Source organism: Manis javanica, chromosome 3 (assembly GCF_040802235.1).
Source record: "Manis javanica isolate MJ-LG chromosome 3, MJ_LKY, whole genome shotgun sequence".
Taxonomy (NCBI): Eukaryota; Metazoa; Chordata; class Mammalia; order Pholidota; family Manidae; genus Manis; species Manis javanica.
In genome coordinates, this window is record NC_133158.1 from 184352382 (window position 1) to 184378748 (window position 26367).

The 26367-nt window shown below is 35.2% G+C and overlaps 1 protein-coding gene across 1 annotated transcript in view; it reads left to right on the forward strand.

Annotated features, from left to right (window-relative positions):
- The window catches only part of NAF1 (nuclear assembly factor 1 ribonucleoprotein), a 60677-nt gene that overhangs the window by 18366 nt on the left and 15944 nt on the right, over positions 1 to 26367 (forward strand). Inside the window, exons 3-5 of the mRNA XM_037016461.2 lie at positions 16885 to 16978; positions 19563 to 19645; positions 24297 to 24457. Of these exons, the coding sequence (XP_036872356.2) occupies positions 16885 to 16978; positions 19563 to 19645; positions 24297 to 24457 (338 nt within the window). The remainder of the gene's footprint in view (positions 1 to 16884; positions 16979 to 19562; positions 19646 to 24296; positions 24458 to 26367) is intronic.

Consider the following 26367-nt stretch of genomic DNA (forward strand, 5'->3'; position numbering starts at 1 on the left):
CCTCCCCTCTCCGACTCCTTTCCTCCTGCTGGGAGCTGGGGTGAGGGGCCTCGGGTCTCGCCGGTTTGCGGCTTCTTTCTTACCCCTTTCACCAGGCACTGGGTTCTTGCAGGTGTGGATGTAGTCTGGCTGTTGTCCTGTGTCTTCTGGTCTCTCTTTTGCGGATAGTTGTATTTGTTGTATTTTCAAAAATATATATCTTTTTGGGAGGAGATTCCCACTGTCCTACTCACGCCAACATCTTGGCTCCGCCTATGTGTATCATTTTTTAAATCTGTTTTACAAGATATGGAATTCTGACCTTAGGAATCCCTTAAAATCTAAAGCAAAATTTTAGTTTACATGTTTAGGTATTTTTCTGGATAGAATGCCCATATTTTCATCAGAAGGTCAAAAAGAGTCCACGTCCACCAAGAGGCCAGGAACTGTGTTCATTCTTGAGGACTGAGTTTATTACATTCAATCTTTGCAGCTCCCACAGTGCCCAGTAGAGAACTTTACAGATGATGGGTCCTCAGTCAACAGTGATAGATGATTGTAGAATGAGTGACTGAACAGACATCTTATGTTCATTCATTCTTTTTTTTTTAATTAAGGTATCATCGATATACGCTCTTATGAAGGGTTCACAAGTAAAACAGTGTGGTTATTACATTCACCCTTATTGAGTCTCCCCCATACCCCATTGCAGTTACTGCCCATCAGTGTAGTAAGGTGCCATAGAGTCCCTGTTTGTCTTCTCTGAGCTACACTGTCTTCCCAGTGTCCCCATACATACCATCTGCACCAATCATGATACCTCACAATCCCCTTCTCCCTCCTTCCCCACCGCTCCCCTTTGATAACCACTAGTCCCTTCTTGGAGTCTGTGAGTCTGCTGCTATTTTGTTCCTTCAGTTTTGCTGCTTTGTTATACTCCACAAATGAGGGAAATTATTTGGTATTTGTCTTTCTCTGCCTGACTTAGTTCACTGAGCATAATACCCTGTCATTCATTCATTCTTAAACTATTACAGCACACCTGCCATATGCTAATTGCTATAAACAAGCTCCATCCAGTTTCTGGAGAGAAATACAGTAAATAAAGCAGAGACAAATATAATTGCTGGAAGTGCTATTGAATTGTGTGAGTGTATGTTTGGTTCATATCAGAAAATTATATTTTTCTGAGAAAGGATATTAGCTTGGAACAGTGGGCTGGTTTTTTTCTTTTTGTGCCATTTCCTGGGGATCTCTGAGAAAGATGGAAGAAGCAATTAAGGTCTTTATTTTTAATTTTTGGGTTTTTGAATAGCTGTTCACTTTACTTCACATTTACATGATTAGGAAGTAAACTTGTTAGAAGTTCCTAATCCTAATCCTTTAGACCACTATCCTACTAGACATAGGTAGAGGAATGAGTTCCCTGGTCTGCTGTTAATCTTTGACTTAGGGCTCTTAAAAAGTATGTTAGGACTCCGTCAGGACTTCAGCTCTGAAGTTCAAAGGAAGAGAATGACTTGGCCCTGCTGAATACCAAGGATGGTATGGCTGCATGTACTCTTTAGGGCTCTGCCTCTTTCTCTGTTACTCAGTGTTTCTCCATGGGGCTGGCAGTTTGGCCACTGATACTCCTATACAAAAGTCATGGGGAGGATTTGTTCTGGCTTATCGGAGGCTGGTATACAGCCCTGAACAAGTCATTGAGACTAGTGGATTGGCTATACTGATTGCTTGAGTCACATAATTACTCCTGTTTGTGGGGGAGAGTATGTAGGAAAGTGAGTGGTTTAGAGAAAACACACTGAGGGCAGGAGTGTATAAGAGCCAGCAGACAGAAAGGGAGTGTGAATGTGTATTTTGAGGAGGGTGGGGGTTAGGTGGGTGGGATAGCTCCATAGCAACCACAAGGAATTGGTTTGCTGTCAAAGGAAAGGGAGGCTTATATCCATTGCAGAAAGGGGATGCTGTTCAGTTAGTAATAATTATCCTGTTCAGAGGGCAAAAGGGATATACTTGGAAGGGGTTATCAAACGTGACTTAGGTGGATTTGGGATTTGAGCAACAGAGACTCTCACATTACCTCCAGAGAAGGGGGATTTACTGTGAACTTACTTGGATAGGAAAGCCAGTGGTAACTAAGGGAGCTGTCAAGGATGGCCATGCTGCTGCTTTTATATGCCTCTTAGACATTCTCACTGTTTTCTGAGTGTCATTTTATTCTTTCTTTACTCACTGACTTTCTCTATTTACCTGTAGATTTATCTTTTAAATCTTAATTCTAGCCTGCACATGAGTTTCTGTGACCCTAGTTGTAAATAAAGTATCTTCTATTTTCAGCTTCTCCATGAACTGGCTAATTAGTGCTATAATTTTTTGCTGACTTTTAGGACAATCCTATTATTTAGCTTATTAGATTTATTATTTTTTTTGGAACATGACAATCCACATTTGCTGGGAAGTATCCCCTCTTGTTACAGCTGGATCTGTCTGTTGTCAAATGTGCCTGTTTGTTTTTTTTTTTTCCGGTTTACCTGAATATCCTTAGGCAACAGGGGTTGTACATAAAGCTGTTTGCTGAATATAGTCTACTAATTTAAGTTCCTAATGAATCTGGAGAAAATTAATGAAATATTCTATCCATGTTGTCTTTGCTAAAAGATATATATAAATTAAAATGGGCCAAATAGTTACTACCAATTTCAGAGTTTGTGCTGGATTTTGAGATCTCTAGAATATAGACATGCCCAGTTTAGCCCAGTTTTATGTTCCACCTCTTTATAAAGTGTCTCATATTCTAGACCATTTCCTGTTGTCATTGAGGAATTATTCTTTTAAACATAAACCCTTCTTTAATGCTGAGGTTTACATATAACTGAAACAGTAAATGTAAACAGCATACATATTGCAATTTTGGAGCTACATTAGACTACATAGGGTTTATTCAGTGTTTCAGTCAACTAGAAAATTAGGTTTTTTGAAAAAACTTATTGGCATTTTATGCACTGAACTCTTCATTAAAATAATTCAGTTGTAATTAAATTTAGAATCAAAAACATTTATGTAATTATGACATTTCAAAGTTATAATCAGAAAATCAAATTTTATATATTAGTGCTTATTGGTTTACTGTTCTGAAAACGTGAAAGGTTATACTAAGATTTAAAAATTATGATTACCATGCTTATGGGGTAAGAAATGGGTACAATAGAGATAATAATGCATATTTATACACAGCATTACCAAGAAAAAAATTTAATGCTTGTAGGCAATTCCTGGTAAATTTACTTACGTGATTTGTAGACTGTCTTTATTATATTGTAAAACAAGTGGACTTTGTAGTTAGGTTGGGTACACTATATTCTCTTTCTGATTCTAGCAGTTTGGACACCTAATATAAAACATCCTAACATTAGGATATGGAAATACTTGGGCCACCTCGAGTTGTCAGAATTTACAGGAGATTGCTTCATACCTTTTTGCGCTCCCATCGTATGTGAAATTGTACCATGGTTTGTACTTAATAATTGTTGACTGAATATGTTATTTTAAAAATGTCTACCTTGGTTTATAAGTTTTGTCCTAAATGCAGGACTCTTTTAACTTCAGCTTTTTATGACTCTAGATGTATTTGGAATTATTGCACCATATCTCAGAATACTGATGACACTTATTAACATCCTTCTCAAAATGCCTGATATTTAAGAAATGGCTTATATATGTAAGAGGAGATATTTTTAATTAGTGCTTTGAGCTTTTTAAAAATAATACTCAGATTTTTTAAAAAATTAAAATTATGTGCTTCATTGTACAAAATTATTTCAGCACAGCTTATATCAAGTACAAAAGATCCCTTAAACTTCAAATAAATACTGTTTTATTCAGTATTATGTCCTACATATATAAGTATTTATGATTGTCATTACACACAAACATTCCATTTATTAGATTACCCCTTTCTCCAGTATAGTTTGTGAGTTCTGATTGCTTTAGGGCATAAAAACAAATGTTTTTACCTAAAAAACAAGAGAAATCTAGCTGGAGAGTAAGCGTATACACTTACGCCAAAAGCAGAGAAGCACCAGAGATTTAATGATTGAATGCCAGTTGAATGACAGACATAAAAAGCTGTAAAATAGAGAACAGGAGATAACTTGTGCTGTAGTGGTCAAGGAAGGTATCATGACTTTGATTGAATTTAGATTGTAAGATGAATAGGACAGATGGGAAAAGGTAACAGGTGAAGAGGAGATGAACTTCCCAGTAAAAAGACCAGGTTTGTTGCATGACAGTTATATTCCCAATGTTGGTTACACAGTAAGGACATTATTTTATTTATTTATTTTTTTGTTTCTTTGTTCATCCATTCATTCATTCATTCATCATCCATATAGCTAATGTCAGTTTTAAAACTGACACTTTTTTCATCTTTTAGCATTTCTGAAAAGTTGGAACTAATAAGTGATGTCATCTCATAGTTATTTGTTAGTGCTTTTATCTTTATTATGTATAAAAATCTGTGTCTCAGATCTGATGGAATAGGAACTCAGTTAAATAAAAGGTAATGTTTAGTGGTTATCACTGATGACTTTTTTCTTACTAAGATGGATTATAATTTTAGTTTACTTTTATATTGAGTCAACTTTTGAAGGTATTCTTACGAACTTTGATTCTGTGACAGTGATTTTGGAGAAAATCAGGATAGCATTGTATTATTAGACAAGAGAAATATAAAGATACTTCAAAGAAGTGTTGACTTTCATTTTTTAGGTGAAATTATTTAATGGGCTAGTCTGAAGCTAAGTTTAGTGTCATATAGAATAATTAATGAAGGCAGTTAATGTGTACTGATGATAGCTAAGGAAAAAAGTGAGTTCCACGGAATGTTGTAGAAGTACTTTCCCTGGAGAAATTCATGAATTAGACTAAATATTATATGTGGTCATAGTTGACACACAATGTACAGACCTAATCCATTTTTTTTCCAATATGTTTTACCAGCTATAGGGAAAAAAAAAAATCCAATTATGGCTCTCAGTCCTCCAGGGATTGGATTCTACTTTCCAACCATATCTGAAAGTGAAGCCTCACCTAATAGCATCAGGTAATTGGCTGCCGCCTGCATGTCCTCTATTCTTGGGTAATATGAGAAAAGTGGTCGGATAATTTCATTCCACTTTCCTCACTTTTTAAATCTCCCCAAACTAGCACCAAAAAGGATTAGTTGCCATTTGGAATGTTTGATTCCTTTTCCACCACCCTCTGCTGCCCATTCTCTGTATTTGTGAGTGAAAACTCAAATCAAGGTTCTTTAGATAATTTTGCTCAGAAGATGAAGTTACTGGCCGCCTCAGAGTAAGGGAAGTCAAGGCCATTGTAAAGTATGACTGCCATATTCTCAGAGGGTCATTTCTGACCCGTTAGCTCCTTCCCTTTCTGGGCTGGAAATCTTAGATGCTTGTTTTTAGAATGGTATGTCTACAATTTAGTTTTTACTACAGTATATTTTTAATGTTTTGTGCTACTCATTTGAATATTTTGTTTCACTGAGCAATCTTATTAGCCATACAGATGTTGATGAATATGAATATAAAAATGTTCTTGTAATAGATAATACTTGCTCCATGGATATTTCAGAAATGTAGTTAGGACCTTGCATTTTTTTAATGCCATAATCATGAGTATCTATTATTTAGAATCATAGTAATTTTGTTCAAGTCTGGTATATAATTTCTATATTAATGCCCTGTCTTTGATTCCATGCAGTTAACATTTTAAAAAATTGTATTGTTAGCCATTCTCATGAATTATTCAGAACTTTGCTCAGTTTCCTCACTATTTATAGATGAAAATTGATACCCAGAAAGTGATCTGCCTGAGGTAGTGTAAGGGGGGAGGAGAAGAATGAGAACTAGTAACAAGTAGATTCTTGTGTGCTGTATCTTTAGTACATGTACAGACATCGCTAACAACACTGGAATTTGATCTTTTGAACTTCCTTTTTACTTGTTTTCTGAATAATGTAGAATATTTTTGTCATGGTAAAGGATTGTATCATCTAATGTAAGCTTTCTTCAATTTTATTGGCTTAGACCATTGCCTTTTAATAAAGCTTTTGACTTGGAACCATAAAATGTGTAGGAAATAAATGATTGCATTTCTTCAGTTGTTGAATTTCAGTAGTCCTTTGATAGATATTGTGATGTGCCTGGGATTTATTTCCGTGTGGCCTTTTTTTTGCTGATAATGTGAATGAAATATCTTTCTTCCTTTCCTTGACTACCCTTTGTTATTACAAGTTTGAATAAATAAGTCCAGAAAAACTTTTTACTGTTTTTTGATTCTGAATCAGTAAACATAGTATTTTTGTTTAAATGACAGCATAGATATTTATCTCTAGGTACACATACTGTACATCCAAAACAGGTTTTTAGTTTCTTTTTAACTTTGGGAAATAACAATGATGAAAATAGAGATTTATCACAAATCTTTGTTTCCCAAGTAGAGTATTTGGTTTAGCATTAAGACTTCATACATGTTGTTACAATGCAGTCTTAAAATGAGACCTGAATTAATGACCAAAAATGTTGGTGCTATTAATACCTGGGTATGTTTTATAATGGAAGACTCTGGATGTGTGAGAATGTAAAGCAGTGCTGTCCAGTAGTGGAGGGAATGCAGTGATGGGAAGTTCTATATTCATGTGGTCTTAGTACTGTAGGTATTGAGCACTTGAAATGTAGCTAGTGCAACTGAAGACTGTATTGTTCAAGTTTAATTAACTTAATTTAAATAACCAAATATAGTCAGTGTCTAGTATTGGATAAGCAGAATAAAAGGAGTCTTTCCTATCCAATCCACTTGTCCATCTTTTTTTCATTGAAGTATAGTCGATACACAATATTATATTGGTTATTTTTCTTTTTTGAGAGGGCATCTCTCATATTTATTGATCAAATGGTTGTTAACAATAAAATTCTGTATGGGGGGGTCAATGCTCAATGCACAATCATTAATCCATCTCAAGCCTAGTTCTCGTCAGTCTCCAATCTTCTGAAGCATAACGAACAAGTTCTTACATAGTAAACGAATTCTTACATAGTGAATAAGTTCTTACATGGTGAACAGTACAAGGGCATTCATCACAGAAACTTTCGGTTCTGATCACGCATTATGAACTATAAACAATCAGGTCAAATATGAATATTCGTTTGATTTTTATACTTGATTTATATGTGGATCCCACATTTCTCCCTTTATTATTATTATTTTTATTTTTAATAAACTGCTGAACTGGTAGGTAGATGCAAGATAAAGGTAGAAAACATAGTTTAGTGTTGTAAGAGAGCAATTGTAGATGATCAGGTGTGTGCCTGTAGATGATGTGCTAATCCGAGCTAGACAAGGGCAATAAAACATCCATGGGTGCAGAAGCTTTCTCTCAACACGGGGGGGTGGTGAGGTTCTAAGCTTCACCACTGTTGTTCCCCAATTTCTCACCTGATGGCCCCCCTGCGACTGTGCCTGTCTTAGGTTGTTCCTCCCTTGAGGAATCTTACCCGTCTCTGGCTAACCAGTCATCTTCCAGGGCCATACAGGGAAATGTAAAGTTGGTAAGTGAGAGAGAAGCCATATTGTTTGAAAAGGTTAGCTTTTTACTTCTTTGCAGATTTATGCCCTGTGGCTTCTATGCCCAGCACTTGTCTCGAGGTATCTTTACCACCTGGAGGAATTATGATACTCGGTAAATTCGATATGAGGCACAAATTCTATTTAAGGGTTGTATTAGGAAGGAAGAAGAAAAGCTATAGAGGTAGCATATGGAAGAAAACATGGGAGGATTGATTATTTCTTTGACATATCTTCTTGTAGAGTACCTTAAGTATGTATAGGTTTTAAACTACTGACTAACTTGCATACACATATTAACATAATAGGAATACGGTGACATAAACAAAGCAAATCTATAATTACCAGCCATCTCCAGTGAAGCCAAGAAAACCATTTAGGCACCCTAGGCATTTGTGAAAATTAGTCTATGATATGATGGATATTGTCCAACTGTACTTGAACAGTCTGAGAGAAATCAGACAAATTAAAGCAACCCATTTCTGGAATCTGTTCACATCCCATATGTTCTTTTAACCGTAGATAGTCTATAGTCGTAAGATTTTGGAGCGCTACAACTTGCACCCCTCCCAACTCCTGGTTGAGTTCCAACAGTACAGATCCGGTCAAATTCGTTGTCTCACTGTATGCACATGCCAGCCTGGACATCTCCCTCCTCATTCCAATGGCAAGTCCAGGAAACGGTGGGGTGGACGTAGCCACAACCGCAGCATCGCCCGGATCCCTGTGGAGGCTTTTTTGATGATCATCCCCCGGCACAAGTCCTCCAGAGAGTGCTGATGCCGGAAGCTCCTCCTCATATCGTATCTTAGTTCATTTTCTGGGTAGCCAAGCTAGGCCTTGATCTTCTGCATAGAAACAAACAGACCCTTTGCCCACACTTTGACATGCCCTCTATACCACTGTGTAGAACTCATTGGAGGTCAGCACACAGGAGCTGCTTTTTTTTTTTTTAATTTTTATTAAGAGAAAGGAATATTATCAGAAAAGAGTACCTCCATAGCTGATCATCTGACACCCTTTAAATGATCAACATTAAGGATATTTAAAGCATGCGTTAATCTTTTATTTACCAATTGTTTTATCCTGTCAAGGAGTAATCCCCCTTTTCTTTCTTTCTTTTTTTTTTTTTTTTTTTAATCTTTAATCTACACTTACATGAAGAATACTATGTTTACTATGCTCTCTCCTATATCAGGTCCCCCCTAAAAACTACCTTACGGTCACTGTCCATCAGCATAGCAAAATGTAGAATCACTACTTGTCCTCTCTGTGTTGTAGAGCCCTCCCTCTCCTTTCTCCCTCCCTCCCTATGCATGCTAATCTTAATACCCCCCTTCTTCCCCCCCTTATCCCCCCTGCCCACCCATCCTCCCCAGTTCCTTTCCCTTTGGTACGTGTTAGTCCATTTTTGGGTTCTGTAATTCCGCTGCTTTTTTGTTCCTTCAGTTTTTCCTTTGTTCTTATACTCCTCAGATGAGTGATATCATTTGGTATTTCTCTTTCTCCGCTTGGCTTATTTCACTGAGCATAATACTCTCCAGCTCCATCCATGTTGCTGCAAATGGTAGGATTTTTCCTCTTCTTATGGCTGAGTAGTATTCATTCCATTGTGTATATGTACCACATCTTCTTTATCCATTCATCTACTGATGGACATTTAGGTTGCTTCCAATTCTTGGCTATTGTAAATAGTGCTGCGATAAACATAGGGGTGCATCTGTCTTTCTCAAACTTGATTGCTGCGTTCTTAGGGTAAATTCCTAGGAGTGGAATTCCTGGGTCAAATGGTAGGTCTGTTTTGAGCATTTTGATGAACCTCCATACTGCTTTCCACAATGGTTGAACTAATTTACATTCCCACCAGCAGTGTAGGAGGGTTCCCCTTTCTCCACAGCCTTGCCAACATTTGTTGTTGTTTGTCTTTTGGATGGCAGGTATCCTTTCTGGTGTGAGGTGATACCTCATTGTAGTTTTAATTTGCATTTCTCTGATAATTAGCGATGTGGAGCATGTTTTCATGTGTCTGTTGGCCATCTGTATTTCTTTTTTAGAGAACTGTCTGTTCAGTTCCTCTGCCCATTTTTTTTTTTTTTTTTTTTGAGAGGGCATCTCTCATATTTATTGATCAAATGGTTGTTAACAACAATAAAATTCAGTATAGGGGGGGTCAACGCTCAATGTACAATCATTAATCCATCTCAAGCCTAATTCTCGTCAGTCTCCAATCTTCTGAAGCATAACGAACAAGTTCTTACATGGTGAACGAATTCTTACATAGTGAATAAATTCTTACATGGTGAACAGTACAAGGGCAGTCATCACAGAAACTTTCGGTTTTGATCATGCAGTATGACCTATAAACAATCAGGTCAAATATGAATATTCGTTTGATTTTTGTACTTGATTTATATGTTGATCCCACATTTCTCCTATTATTATTATTATTTTTATTTTTAATAAAATGCTGAAGTGGTAGGTAGATGCAAGATAAAGGTAGAAAACATAGTTTGGTGCTGTAAGAGGGCAAATGTAGATGATCAGATGATCAGGTGTGTGCCTATGGACTAAGTTTTAATCCAGGCTAGACAAGGGCAGCAAGACATCCACGGATGCAGAAGATTTCTCTCAAAGCAGGGGGGGTGAGGTTCTGAGCCTCACCTCTGTTGATCCCCAAATTCTCACCTGATGGCCCCCCTGCGACTGTGCCTGTCTTAGGTTGTTCCTCCCTTGAGGAATCTTACCCGTCTCTGGCTAACCAGTCATCTTCCAGGGCCATACAGGGAAATGTAAAGTTGGTAAGTGAGAGAGAAGCCATATTGTTTGCAAAGGTTAGCTTTTTACTTCTTTGCAGATTTATGCCCTGTGGCTTCTATGCCCAGCACTTGTCTCGAGGTATCTTTACCACCTGGAGGAATTATGATACTCGGTAAATTCGATATGAGGCACGAATTCTATTTAAGGGTTGTAATTAGGAAGGAAGAAGAAAAGCTATAGATGTAGCATATGAGGGAAACTTGGGAGGATTATTTCTTTGACATATCTTCTTGTATAGTACCTTAAGTATGTATAGGTTTTAAACTACTAACTAATTTGCACAGACATATTAACATAATAGGAATATGGTGACATAAACAAAGCAAATCTATAATTACCAGCCATCTCCAGTGAAGCCAAGAAAACCATTTAGGCACCCTAGGCATTTGTGAAAATTTATCTATGATATGATGGATATTGTCCAACTGTACTTGAACCATCAGACAAATTAAAGCAGCCCATTTCTGGGATCTGTTCACATCCCATATGTTCTTTTAACCATAGATAGTCTATAGTCATGAGATTTTGGAGTGCTACAACTTGCACCCCTCCCAACTCCTGGTTGAGTTCCAACAGTACAGATCCGGTCAAATTCGTTGTCTCACTGTATGCACATGCCAGCCTAGACATCTCCCTCCTCATTCTTATGGCAAGTCCAGGAGACGGTGGGCTGGATGCAGCCACAACCGCAGCATCGTCCGGATCCCTGTGGAGGCTTTTTGATGATCATCCCCTGGCACGAGTCCTCCAGAGAGTGCTGATGCCGGAAGCTCCTCCTCATATCGTATCTTAGTTCATTTTCTGGGTATCCAAGCTAGGCCTTGATCTTCTGCATAGAAACAAACAGACCCTTTGCCCACACTTTGACATGCCCTCTATACCACTGTGCAGAACTCATTGGAGGTCAGCACACAGTAACTGCTTTTTTGTTTTTTTTTTTTTAATTAAGAGAAAGGAATATTATCAGAAAAGAGTACCTCCATAGCTGATCATCTGACACCCTTTAAGTGATCAACATTAAGGATATTTAAAGCATGCGTTGATCTTTGATTTACCAATAGTTTTATCCTGTTAAGGAGTAATCCCCCTTTTCTTTCTTTCTTTCTTTCTTTTTTTTTTTTTTTTTTTTTAATTTTTAATCTACACTTACATGAAGAATACTATGTTTACTATGCTCTCCCCTATATCAGGTCCCCCCTAACAACCACATTACGGTTACTGTCCATCAGCTTAGCAAAATGTTGTAGAGTCACTACTTGTCCTCTCTGTGTTGTGCAGCCCACCCTCCCCTTGCTCCCTCCCCCCCATGCATGCTAATCTTAATATCCCCCTTCTTCTTCCCCCCACTTATCCCTCCCTGCCCACCCATCCTCCCCAGTTCCTTTCCCTTTGGTACCTGTTAATCCATTTTTGGGTTCTGTAATTCCACTGCTGTTTTGTTCCTTCAGTTTTTCCTTTGTTCCTATACTCCTCAGATGAGTGACATCATTTGGTATTTCTCTTTCTCCGCTTGGCTTATTTCACTGAGCATAATACTCTCCAGCTCCATCCATGTTGCTGCAAATGGTTGGATTTTTCCACTTCTTATGGCTGAGTAGTATTCCATTGTGTATATGTACCACATCTTCTTTATCCATTCATCTACCGATGGACATTTAGGTTGCTTCCAATTCTTGGCTATTGTAAATAGTGCTGCGATAAACATAGGAGTGCATCTGTCTTTCTCAAACTTGATTGCTGCGTTCTTAGGGTAAATTCCTAGGAGTGGAATTCCTGGGTCAAATGGTAGGTCTGTTTTGAGCATTTTGATGCACCTCCATACTGCTTTCCACAATGGTTGAACTAGTTTACATTCCCACCAGCAGTGTAGGAGGGTTCCCCTTTCTCCACAGCCTCGCCAACATTTGTTGTTGTTTGTCTTTTGGATGGCAGCTATCCTTACTGGTGTGAGGTGATACCTCATTGTAGTTTTAATTTGCATTTCTCTGATAATTAGCGATGTGGAGCATCTTTTCATGTGTCTCTTGGCCATCTGTATTTCTTTTTTGGAGAACTGTCTGTTCAGTTCCTCTGCCCATTTTTTAATTGGGTTATTTGTTTTTTGTTTGTTGAGGCGTGTGAGCTCTTTATATATTCTGGACGTCAAGCCTTTATCGGATCTTATGTTGGTTTTAAGTGTACAGCACAGTGATTCAGCAGTCACACTGCACTTGTCCATCTTTGCATAAGGGTTGTAGGATAATCTGGGCTTTATAATTTTCCTGACGTGCAGCAAATAGCCTTCTTGCCTTTTATTTTCAGTACACTAGGTTTTTGCTTATAATATGATGAAGAATCTGTCCCAAGTTTCCCTCAACACGTCTACATTGAATTTTTTAGTTTATCTGTATGCCTTTTACTTCTAATTCTTTATATCTCATGTACACTGGCTGTACTTCGGTATGTGTTCTGACCATTATTGTTTCCTTTTTTGTAGTGTGTGTAGTTCTCTTTCTCTTTTCTGTCCCACTCATTGAAAAGCAAGTGATTAATTTTTATTTCCTTAAAGGAGATTATGAGATTGAGCAGATTTATGCATTATTTTACCAGGGGCAGCTGCTGTGTTATCTGGGTGCCAGGTGTTAATCTTATCTACTAATCTAACATTGTAATGTTTGCTGCTGCAAACCTGAGGTGTCTGTGCATCCAATCTGGGCAGTGAAGCTTCCTCAGAAGCCTGCATTTTTTACTTTCCTTTTAAGAAGATTGGGGTGAAGTCTTCATTCCTTGATGATTCCCTTTTGAATTCTAGCATAAATGTTCATTATCTGATTTTGCTCTGACTAGAAGACCATGAACTGTTCTCACCTCTGTGCTGGTCATTGTTTTGGGTGCTATAGCAGTGAGAAAGGCTTACAAGTCCTAGTTATTACTGGATTCATTGTCTAGTTAGGACAATGAACTTTAAGCAAGTAAACAAATAGGCTGTTAGACAGTAATGTGTTTACAGGAAAGAAAAGCAGTGGGATAATTTGATAAAGAGTCACTAGGTTTGGTGGTGTTGGTACAGTACTTTAGATTTAATAGTCAGGAAAAAGACAGTGATATTTGATATCCAACGTCAAGACAAGATCTTATATTGCCCTGTCTGACATGGCAATCCAAGGAACTTTCCCTTTGAACCTTCTAAAGTCATGTCTCTTCAAACCTGCCAGAAATCTTTATTGAAATCACATCCCTTAGGTGAATTCTTGTCAAGGGAGTTTGGAATATTTTTTCCCTCACCATCCTTCTTGTCTCCTAGCATGCTTATTTAAAAGGAACAAATACACCTTTTATCCCTTGATTCAGTCCCCAAAATGTCTGCCATTTTCAGAGCAAATATACCGCTTGCCTTAACTAGGCAACGGTAAACTCTGTAAGAGGCTCTTAACCTAGAATTGTACAAAGCTGGTTTTACTTACTGATCTTAACCTGGAATTGTACTATACTAATTTCACTTATTTTTTATGAGGCTTATGTATACTATTTAGTTATTTATACACCTTTTGTGTTCCTACAGTATTTGGGATAGAGATTTCATGTACTTTTATAGGTAGGTCTGTTACTGTGGAGAGATGCAATGTCTTCATTGGCCTTTGTTAGGAATGCTCAGAAAACTGCATGTACATTCTTATGTTACATGCACAGGTACTATGATCACTAAACTGGAATTGGAGGTATGGTGATCATCACAGATAACAGTGTCTGTCTGTTTTTGTCCCTAAGTTTGGTTCTACATGAGATCAGTGATTCTTCCCATTTGTAGGCAAAACTTTTCATTCTCTTAATACATAGGTTGGAAACAGGGTAACAGCAGGAGTTTAAAGGACCTCCCAGATAGTTTTTGACCATAGTATAAGACTGTCTCACTGCAAATATCCTGGCTTTTTGTATCTTCCTTTGTCTTCCTCATGCTACGTGATCCCATAGACATCCTTAGAGTAGAACATCAGGACTTCATCAGACTCATCAGACTCTGTAGACTGACCTCAGTTTATAGTAAATTATGTTATAATGATTTCAAAGATGATGAAAAAGCATTTAATAAAGGTCATCATCATTTCTGATTTAAACACACACAAACAAATAATAAAAGATGGATACTTTCATAATCTTATTAAAAAGAAATTGTAATAAAAATACATCCATTTGAGTAACATTTGAAGCATGTCCACTATCATCACAGTGACTTGACACTTGATATTCTGAAAATGCCAATCAATGCCATTTGAAAAGTGAAAAATATGTACTAATATTGAAAAGGAGGAGGAGGAGGAATTATTTTTGAGAATATGGTAATATAGTGAATATAGAAGAAAATCACTAGACATAAATTTCAGCATGATGCTTTCTTTTATTTAAGTAATACCCTGTAAAGAATCCATTTATAATAGCAACAAAAGATATTTTATAATAGTAAAGTATAAAATGGCTTCAAGTAAGTCTAAGGACTGTGTAGGACCTATGAGAAGACAATAATTAAGTGTGATTTTAATCAGGACTAATACTACTAATATTGACAAAATGGTTTTAAAGGTTATCTTGTAAAATAAAAATATATGAATGAATAGCTAGAAAAATTCCCAGGGAACAAATATTGATGGAGTAAATAAGGGAACTATCCCTTATTCAAAAATATTAAAACATGTTATGAAAGGTACAGTTGTTAAAATTGTTTAGTACCGATACTGAAGTAGATCAGTAGAGGTAAGTGGAAATTTCAGTAAAAACTCCAAATATATAAATATGTTAACATTTGTTTTTCAGTCAGTAGGGGAAAAGAGTGATTATTCTACAACATGTTGGGGATAGGCTAGGAATTTTGACAAAGATAATGCCAGTCTCTGCCTTGCTTTTATGCAACAGTAAAGTTGAAAATGTCAGTGAATTTTAAGTGATTTTGGTATAGGGAAGGTCTTCTAAATGTGATACAAGTCTGAAAAGCCAAAAAAAGAAAAGATTGGTATATTTGACTACATAAAAATTAAAATGCCAAAGTTTGTTGAACTGAAATGTTAAAAAACATGCTGAGAGGTAAGGGAGTGTGGATATTCCCAACATACTTGATAAAGTGCAGATGTTCTTAAAACAAAGTTATCTTATAAATTAATAAAAAGACATACCCCCCACCCCGCAAAAAAAAAAAATTGTAAAATGTGCAAAAAATTTATCAACACATTCAGATAGCCAGAAAACACGCAAGGATGTCCAGTTGTCCTGATTAATAAAGAAATTCTAATTAAAGCAAGATACTATTTTAGACCTACCAGACTGGGAAAGATTTAAAGTTTGCTTCTCAGTGATGGCAAGGATGTAGAAAAATCCCTCATTCATCGTTTGTGAAAGTGTGAATTGAAGTAACCTTTTTGAAAAGAAATTTAGCATCTGTCAGAATTGCAAATGTTCATCATTCCTTTGGATCAGCAGTTCTACTTAGAAGACCTTATCACAGGGGTTCACAAAGATGTATGTAGAAAACTGTGGTATCATTCTGTTTAATGATAAAATCTGGAGCAGATAAGGCTTTATTAGGTGACTGGTGTACTAAATTATAGTACGTCTATACAGTGGAATACCATGAGTGTTAAAATTAGATATTCATGTTTTAATGTAGAAAGATGTGTGAAATGTAATAGGTAAAAAGGGTAGTTTGCATTTCAAAGTGGATAAATAGAATATTTAAAAATTAGAAATGTAAAGTTTATATCTGCATAGTAAATGTATTTGAAAGTTACACTAACAATAGCTATCTATGGAGAGAAGTTGTGAGGTTGTAAGGAATAATGGGAGAATTTTTGCTTTTTCTTTGCATCCTTCTGTACTACTTGAGTTTTTCCTTTTTTGAAAAACAGAAACGTATTACTTTTATAATTTAAAGCTAAAAAATCTCAACAGCATGAGGGTTTATATATGTACCGAACTATAGTTATATTGCATGGGCCTTTATTCCTAATCAAAAATACAAAATAAAGAGCTTTCATTGTGTGGTCAACCAGCATTTATTTTTTAGAGTAACCTTAAATTCTGTGCCTTTGTGCTAATGGCATGTGGTTAGTTGACCCTCCAACCCAGTCTGGAGGTTTTCATAAAAGTTCTAACAGTGCTTTCTCTTTTGAAATCTCCCTACCTTTTCTTCAACGCATTCCTGACTTTATTTACCTACTGGGCATTATCACAGTCCAAAAGCAATGAAAGTTTTCACTTTGAATCTTACCATAATTTAGGTAGGTAACAGCAGATTTCATCACCATGCTTCTGCTTTAGAAGTGCCACTCGCAATACTTCTAAGAGGTGCCATTCGTGGAACCAGAATCAGTGTGAGATCTCTATCACAGTTGTATCTTCATAAATGTGCGTATTACCTAAGTGTGTATATTACTCCCATTTTTTTTCAAGTTGTTAAAGCTGGAGAAAAATTAATACTTTTTTATATTACAGGAACTACCTTCTGTTAAAGAACTCACTATTATTCTGCCTGAAGATATTGAATTAAAGCCTCTTGGGATGGTCTCAAGTATTATTGAACAATTAGGTATGTAAATTTTATTAATAATTATTTGTATCTAAGCATGTATACTAATTGAATCAGAATTTATGACTACTGAATTTTCTGTGGAATATGTAATAACACTTAATTTTTATACTCATTAAGTTTGAACAAATAAATTCAGTTCTTATACAAGTAACCCATAAACACACTGTCATTATAAACATGTCTGCTTTTACTGATATGTTTCTCCAGAATGGTCTTTGATTTGGTACATTTTTTTTTTATTGCTGTTAAAGTGCTATAAGTTTAGTGGTGAAACAACACAAATTTATTATTTACAGTTTTGTGAATAATGTGGATCTAATATTTGTCTTGCTGGCCTAAAATTAAGGGGCCCACCGGGGCTGAGTTCTTTTCTGGAGGCCTTAGGGGAGAGTGTGTCCTTGTCCCTTTTAGCTCCTAGGGGCTGCCACATTCCTCAGCCGGTGGCCCACTCCATCTAGTGATGTAGCTTCTCTGTGACACTTCTTCCATCCTCACATCTCTCTGTGACCACAGCCTGCAAAGGTTCTCTGCTGTTAATGACTTCTTAGATTTGGCTGTATATGCATAATCCAGGATAATCTCTATGTCTCAAGGTCCTTAACCATAATCACATCTGCAAAATCTTTTTTCCCCAATTAAGGTAACATGTTCACAGGTTTAGGAATTAGGATGTAGATATCTGTTTTTTTTGACAAGAGAGGTGTTATTCTGCCTACTCCTTTGATTTTTATCATATAAATGTGTAAATTTTATCATATGAAATGTTCAAAGACTATCAATAAAAAATACATACTAGTTATAAGATCCTTGATTTCATGAAATGTCTCCACTTCTACCCAGATGGATAATAACTGGTTAGCCTCTCATATTTTCCAAACTGAAAAAAGAAAGAAAGGAAAATAAACCAGCATAACTTCTAGAAGAACTACAGGGTACAAAACCAAATCCTCTTTTTATTTTTGGGTTATTTGAATTCACAGATATTTTTTGCCTAACATACTAATACATGTATTTTCTTTTTTGTGATTTGGTCCAAATGATGATATTTAGGCTTACAAGACCAAGCAGTATTTACCAATTTGGATTCATTCAATTTTATTCCCAACACCTTGAGAATTTTGTTAGTCTATCAGGATGTGTTAGTTGAAACAGTATCTTTAAAAATTTCCATATGTGTCATATTACATTTTTTTACTTGAGGATAAAAATTATGACCTAAATTTTTTCTGTATACATCAAATCTAATAAATTCTCAGCTCACACTAAGTAATCAGGTAAATACTTGTTTGACTGACTGGCTTATGCATATTATTAAACACTGTGACTAAAAGACTAGTAAATGTAATGACTCAAGAATTATAGTTTTAATAATTATGATTTTTATAAAAATATTTCACTTTCATTGGAATTTTGGTTAATTACAGAAGTACAAAATTATGTAAGTATTAATTTTTTAAAGTATTGCTGTAGGCACTGTTAAAGAAAGGTCAAAAGAAAAAATCCAAATTCTACCAATTACTCATACAACTGATTATAACAGCAAGTGACTTGAATTTTTCTGTGTCCTGTAAGTCCTGTAAACTAAAGGGGCTGATAGACTAGGTCTTTTTCTCAATTCAAAAGCTCTGTTTGATTTTTTTCAACTCTGAGTTCTATTCTCAGGTGTATCTTACTAGAAAGTTAATGGTAGCTACATTAACTTTAAGGCCTTTCGTATACCACCTGCACATTAAGGACTAGAAGAAATCTACAATATTTAATTCTCTTATAACCCAACAACTTCATATTTTATCCCATTAATATCGGTATTAAAATCCAGACCAAGCCAATTCAGACCAAGTTAACAATTTTAATAATACAAACTAATGTATTTCATTTCCCAAGTGGACATGACATTCTCTGTGTAATGTGACAGAGTATTCTTGCTTGTTGCTCTAATTTTCTAAGAACCTATTGTGATTTTTTTTCTCTTTGCTGTGATAGCTCTGTTGTTTAACATTTGTGGCACTTAACAATAATTGAAGATTATGCTAGACTGATAGTGCTGTTTGAGGTTATGCTCTTTTGACAAGGGAAGTGATAAAAATTACTGTGAGCCCTATCATTCTTTACCGGATCAGAGGAAGATCCTTTTGTGAATTCTTTAATTTTACATTCTTCATATATCAGTTAGTAATTGGCTCTTTGTAGAAAATAATTTCTAGAGAGAGAAAACTAATTTCTTCTAAAGCAGGAGTTTTATGATTAAATGTGATTGAACTTCTTTGGGTAAAAATTACTTTAAAAAATGCACACAGCTTGAATTTGTTGAATTTTTAATGGATGATTAAAATTTTTCTGTGAGCTCTTTATACTTTAACTTTTTTTATTGGAATTTTAATTTCTGTATTAAATAAAAGTATGCAGAATGTATTTCCCTGAACTACTTGGTAATAGACTGTTTATCAGGAAGTTACAGGAGGTATATTACCTCATGTTAAATTTCATTTTAAATTATGCTTGAATTAAAGCCTAAACCATTTAAATTTTACATTATCTTCTGATTAAATCTTGAAGTAATCTGTTTTGTTTCATTTTTCAGTAATAATTGAATCTATGACTAACCTACCTCCAGTTAATGAGGAGACGGTAATTTTTAAAAGTGATCGAAATGCAGCAGGAAAGGTTTGTAACTTCACATCCTATACATTTTTCTGTTTCTTTGTTGATTAGTTTTTCTGACTTTCCCTATCTGTTCTAATAAGAGCTTATTAACTTTGTAGGAGAGCAATCTAGAGCTTAATTCTCAATTTCTTTAATATTTTGTGTCTGTATATTGGTTAAATACTGCTTATTGTGCTTTGCTGCCCGAGTCATTAAATGCATCTGTACAGAATTCTTTCCTAATGTTTGTCAGGTAGGCAGTGGATTTACATGTTGAATAGACACAGTTCCCCACTCACCCACCCTCCAGGCACTTGAGAGAACTGTGTGCAGGAGACCTTGCGGTAGTGTAGTAGTTCTGACCCTTTTTGTTTGGTGAGTCCCTTTGAACAGGGCTCTCAGAACTTTTTGGACTTCAGCTTCCTCAGGGAAGCTGAGAGTGGAATCTTTTTCATGGAAAAGGATTTCTGTGATAGCAGTAAAGTGTCACCTAGGGAACTCTGAATATGTGTACTTAGAACTCTCTATAAGCTTGGTTCCCTTTTAATGTTTTACTAAAGGAACTTCCATCCTTAATAGGGAAGAATTCAATTCTGCGCAGTTAGCAGAGGACATTAAACCTTTAAGATCAAGAATATAAATACCAACCAAGTGGTGTTGTTATTTTTTTTTTTCTTGGCAGTAAGAACAGAGTTTTATCCACCTCTGTATTGCCCACTGTTTGCACAGTGCTTTGTTAAATTACATGTGCTATGTGTTTATTAAGTTGAAGATAAACAAGGAACCAGCTGCTATCTTTGGAGAAGCAGCTTTCTGGGGTTTAGTTTTTCCCAGAGAAGCAACACTTAGCTTTTGTTGTTCTTGTTCTGGGACATGCAATTAATTAACATTTCATCAGAAAAAAGCATGTTTTTAACTATATTATTGGGTCACATGATTTTCCTTTTCTCTGCCTTTTCCTACTATTCTAACACAAATTAGAAAGAAATTAGGTTTTTATCAAGATCTTGCCACCTTATAATACCTACATATGTTTTTTAGGTTGACAGGCTAGTTTACCAGAGAGAAATTCATCACTTAGGACTGCAAAGCAAGCAGTGGCAGAATTAATGGAGCCTATAGCTAATATTTTTGTCAATTCTTGAGAAAATTTATGAAGGGAAGAAAGACTCTTTAACGCCTGAAGGATGGTGTTGTACCTTTCCCTTTGAAATATCTAGGCTTAATACTTTTCTTTCAAGTATGGGTATGGCCAGTGCCATTTGAAAGGGGTTCGAGATACCCTCAGAGAGAAGAAGAACGGGAGTGAGTAGGTGACTGGGCTGTTGGTGACTCTCCATGCCACCGGTATACTTCCTTCAGAGAAACCGTATTCTGCGCTGGTGCAAAACCAAAACACTTTTTTGCTGTCCTCAAGAAACTAGTAGAAAAGAGGGGAGAAGAGGCAAGGTAAATGTATTTCTTGATTTTCTGACTGTGAATTGAAACCAATTCCTTTTATTTATGATTTTCCTGACAGTTGCCTTTTTCTCTAAGTAGCTAACCTAGGCAGTTTTAATTCCAATATATCCAATACTTCGCTAATTAAAAAACCTCCGAACTCACATTTCTTACATCCCCCAATACATTTGAGTTTTCAGTACTATAATCATGATTAATAATGTTAATATCAGTTCTTTTGTCATTTGACTTTGAAAGGAGTCATGTAAAAATGCAATATTTATGCTTCTAACTTTAGCTATGTGACATAAATCTAGAAGAAAAAAATTAAACCTATTTCTAAATCTTACATAAAAAGCTTTGTAAATTCAAGAAGTGACAAATCTTTCAAAAATATTTGATTATAAAACCAACTAAACACCTTGAAAGATTCCCCAGAAAAATGGCAGGGGCGTGGAGGATTGAGAATATCAGTTAAATAAGCCCTTCACATGCACAGCCCTCCAGCATTGTTCCTGGGCCTGGAGATTCATTGATGTGTTTCTTGATACCTAGAGAAAGTAGGAGTTATCTAATCCCTCTTAGGCTGGTCCATAAGTACCATGGTGTGTGTGGAGAGGGGAGGAGAGTGCAGCTTATCCTGTGTCTTGGAGCACTCCCTGTGCAGGTCCAGCCAACTGACCCGGGTGGCCCCCAGCTGCTGGAAGTTGTGCGATGCTGAGTACAGAACAGCTAAGCCCAGTCTATGCTGTGGGATGAGAATCTGGGGACCTGAGTGTAGTCTTATGTCTCTGCTTGTCAGTTTTTTCCCCAAGAGACCCTATGCTGTATCTGTACTGTGTGGTGGTAGTGTTATGTGTTTGTGACCCCTTAGTCTGAAATGAAGCTTTGAGGTCTTTTAGCAGAGAGATACTGTTTTTGAATAAGAGATAGTAAGTATTATACCATAGAGCCAAGCAGAAGGTCACTTTGAAAACCACATTTGAAATGACAGGGCAAGTATAAATATTAGTTGGATTAAATTTTTATATGAGTGTATGAGTAAATTCATGAGTAAATTACAGAACATATATCACTACTTAAGGTATAAAGAAAGCTACTTGTCCACCTTGAAGTAAATAATCTTAGACATTATAAGCTAAATTCTGTTTCTTACACTGTCCTTGCAGTCTATGTCTTCCCCTCTAGTCAGATAGTTCAGAAGTTGCAAAATCCACAGTAAGTGGAAAGACTGAGCAGGGCTACAAGGTTTAATGGAATTGTGAGATGAAGTGAGCTGTCCTCAACCCTACTTTTGTCTATAGTTGCTCTTCACAGTTTAGCTGCCAGGTATTAGCCAGTTTAAACCTCTACTTTGAAGCTGATTGTGGTTTAAAATACTGTTAAATCCTTCTTTTCTGTAATAGTTAAATCGCTTTTGTTCTCAGGCTTTTTTGTGACTATTTGAAGTAGGACCATAAATCTCTCTCAGTACTGGTATATACCATATACTGATTCCATAGTACAGCTTCCTGTTAACCTGCTGTATGTGGTATTATTTTACTTAAAACTTTTATAATGAATTTATTATAGCTGTGGCTCATCAGCACTTCAGATCTTAAGAATAGGCAACAAGCATGCTTTGATTTTATCCAAGAATTTTGAATATCTTTCATTTTAGTTCAAACCAGTATTTCATAAGCCCAAAGTTGTTAGACATTTCTCTAGTGAAATCTTTTCTCATGGTTAGGAAATACAGTCATACTATCTGGGAAAGCAGTCTATTGGTAACAGCTCTGTGTACAAGATCACAATTGATTAGTCAATGGGGTTTAAAAACATGAGAATCATTTTAAAGAATTTTTTAAAAAGTGACAGGTAAGACAATAAGTTACTTTAATCTATGTAATGTGCTGCAATCTCTTTTCTTTGCAATTCTGGTTAGAAGAGGTCTGCTGTTAGTACACTCATGGGTGAGCTGTTTTATGTCTTGCTGAAAATTATTGAAAGCTTGAATGGTGTACTAAAGAGAATACAATGAGAACATTTACTATCAAAAATCAAGAACTGAGGATGTAATAAAACAGGTACTTTCAGTGTACTTGGTTTAAAATGGTGCAGGCTATTTGGAAAAGTTATTTAATAGTTCACATCAAGAGTTTTAATAATAATTATACTTTTGGCTCTAATAATTCTGTCCCTTACAAATCAATTTCAGGAAGTCTGAAGTACAGAAATTTACATATAAAGATACTTATCATGGCATCAGTTTTTATATTGAACAAATTGGAAGCTGCTTAAATGTCCTGTAAGACAAGTTTAATGAACTGTGATAGATCTGTAAAGGAATCTTATATAGCCACTGAAATTGGACTTGTGAAGAATATTTATAATATGGAAAACCTTAATGCAACTTTAGGTTTTAAAAGAGCACAGTTTACAAGACTGTAATATACTCTCAAAAAAAAAGCATTTATTAATAGAAAAAAGACCAGGAAAACCTATACTGACATTGGTTATGGTCTAGTTTCTATAACTTACATATATTTATTATCAAAAACATTATTTTCAAAAATTCAGGTATTTATTTTGACAAGACTTTGAAAATGAGAAGCTTCCTTTTATCATTAAAAAATTTTTTTGGAAATAAAATGTCTGTGCTAAAAGAAACTGCATAAAAGTTAAAGGCTGTTTAGCATCTTTCGTTTTTGAGAAATAAGCAACTTCAAGTTCAAATCTACTTTACTACTTTTGAATTAGAAAAAGTTGTGGTTTATAAAAATGTTAACCACTATATGGAAACAGCCAAATGATTGAATTAGCCATAGAAAAAGAAGCTTGCTTTAAGTTTTGTGTTATAAGATTTCAAATGACAGCATTTTACTTCTCAAAAGTTACCAGTTGTAATTCTTTTTTCTACCTTACAAATTAAATAAGCAGTAATAAAGAACAGTTCATAATTTGCAACTAGTTGATACACCAAAATGTATTGAATTTAGCAAGGAACAAATTTGTTGCACTTGTTTTAAATTCATAAAAAGGACCTCTGCAATATGCAAATGCATTTATAATCGAAATCTGAAAACTTTATGCAAAAGTGGCTTAAATATAAATGCAGTTTTATTTTATTGCTCTAACATGACAAAATTACCATTTTAAAATAATTAACAGTGATTCCTTTTAAATATTACTAACTTTTCCAGTTATTATTTTACATAATAAAGGAGGTCTCTATGTTACTTCTATTTTATAGATATTTGAGATATTTGGACCTGTTGCACATCCATTTTATGTGTTACGGTTTAATTCTTTCGAGCATATTGAGAGTAAAGGTATTAAACTAAAGGATACTATGTATTTTGCTCCATCAATGAAAGACTTCACCCAATATATATTCACAGAAAAACTTAAACAGTAAGTACTTTATTGACATGTTTGCTGTTTGCTTATCTAATGTTTCATTTTAGGAGTAATTCTCAGTAATGATAGTTCCTTAGTCACATGGTATCTGTCTTCTAAAGAGTTCATTTATATTCCTAAAACATCTCTGAAAGCTACAAGTTGTCAGATTTTATAGGTAGAGATCATTTTTAGCTTTTGTCCAAAATGATATGATCAGGAATACATTTGGGCCATATAAATTTGATGAACTCTAATTCAGTGTTATTTTCATTGTATGCTTTTTTTAAATATACATGCTACTTCAATATTATTATTACCATTTAAAGAAAATTCTTTTCCATTTTAAATAAAATTTTCTTGGGATTACATTCATAAGGCTTAACTATTTAATAACTCTGTAATTCTCAAGAAAAAAAAAGGTGAGTAAATTTCAGGTTGCTTATAAATTGTAAATTTATCTAAGAGGCAATTAAAAGGTATCCCTGAGAATCTGTGTATCTGTAGCATGTGGATAGTAATATTTTTGCATGTTAATACTCCCACTGGTTAATCATGTATTTTCCAAGTGTTTATTTTGTTGCCAAGTGTTAGCTGTAGAGCTCTTTATATCAGCTGAATAAACTTGTTATAATTATATAATTTAATTTTCACATAAACTAATAGCATGTAGTTCAAATAGAATAGCTAGCTTTTCATGTAAAAATAACTTTCACTCTTTGGAAAGATGTAATGAATATGAGCCACTAAAAGTACGGTCAAATTTGGGTGGAAGAAAAGACTGAAAAAGATTGGGAGAGGGAAAATGGATCTTAAATCCAGAAGGACCTTGCTCTCAGTTTGACATACAGTCCTTTTTAGGTTTAGCTCTCTTTTAGTTGGAAATTTAAATGTAGGTGAAGCTTTAGAGATGTGGTTTTTGCAGCAAATACAAAGGAACTTCAGTGAGTTCCTTGGTGCAACTTCAAAAATATGAGTCCCAAATGCCTGGCTAACAAGGTCTCTATATCACTTATACATTAAATAAAGCCTCTGAATTATGTTTATTATTTCAGAGATGAAAATTTTGTTCCTGATAATCGATTAAACTCGTGTTTAAGAATTCCCATAATTACCTGATGGAACATTTTGCCTAAGTTATTAAGACTGTGTAAGGTTAATTTTTCTAAATAAACTACTAACAAGAAAGGTGAATTAAATACACAATAAAGTCTTAAATATTTTAATATGCAATCAAAATCATTCCTTAAATGATTAGCATTTCATTCTGCTTTAAATATTAGGTTGTTGCTGTGGATATGCCATCTATGTAGATTTTAACAAATAAAATATTTTAGCTTAAAACATACAAACTGAAAAGGTTTTCAGAGGATGCTTATTGAATAGATTTTAAATAATGGATGCAGTCTTTGTTCTTGATTTGCAAAAACAAATATTTTGTCCTGGAGAGAAATAACAAACTAAAGAATTGGGAAATTAGGCCTACCCTGCAGAAGCCTTATCTGACGAAGATTACTCTAGACTGCCTTTTGGTGTCATGAGAACTTGGGCATGCTTTGTTTTGGAGGAAAAGTTTATCTCCTGTCCATCTTACCCACTTCTTAAGGCTATTTTAATCTTAGCTTCTGGTGAACTTCTCTTATTAAAAAGTACTTAGTGAAATATTTTATCTTTTCTTTAATGGAGTTTTTCTGTGGAAAATGCGTTAGTTGGGGAACTTTTCCCTTTATGCCTTTAAACTGTAGGCCATGAGATGGTATATGTGCAAAGAGGAGTACTGGAGCTATGTTAAATGTATAGATGTAAGATGATAATTGGCAAGTAAAAGCTTTTTCTTTTTAAGTGGTGGAAAAATCATTGATAATGCCTCATATATAATGTCAAAGCTCTCAATGAAAATTTTAGAGCTAACAATGATTTTCATA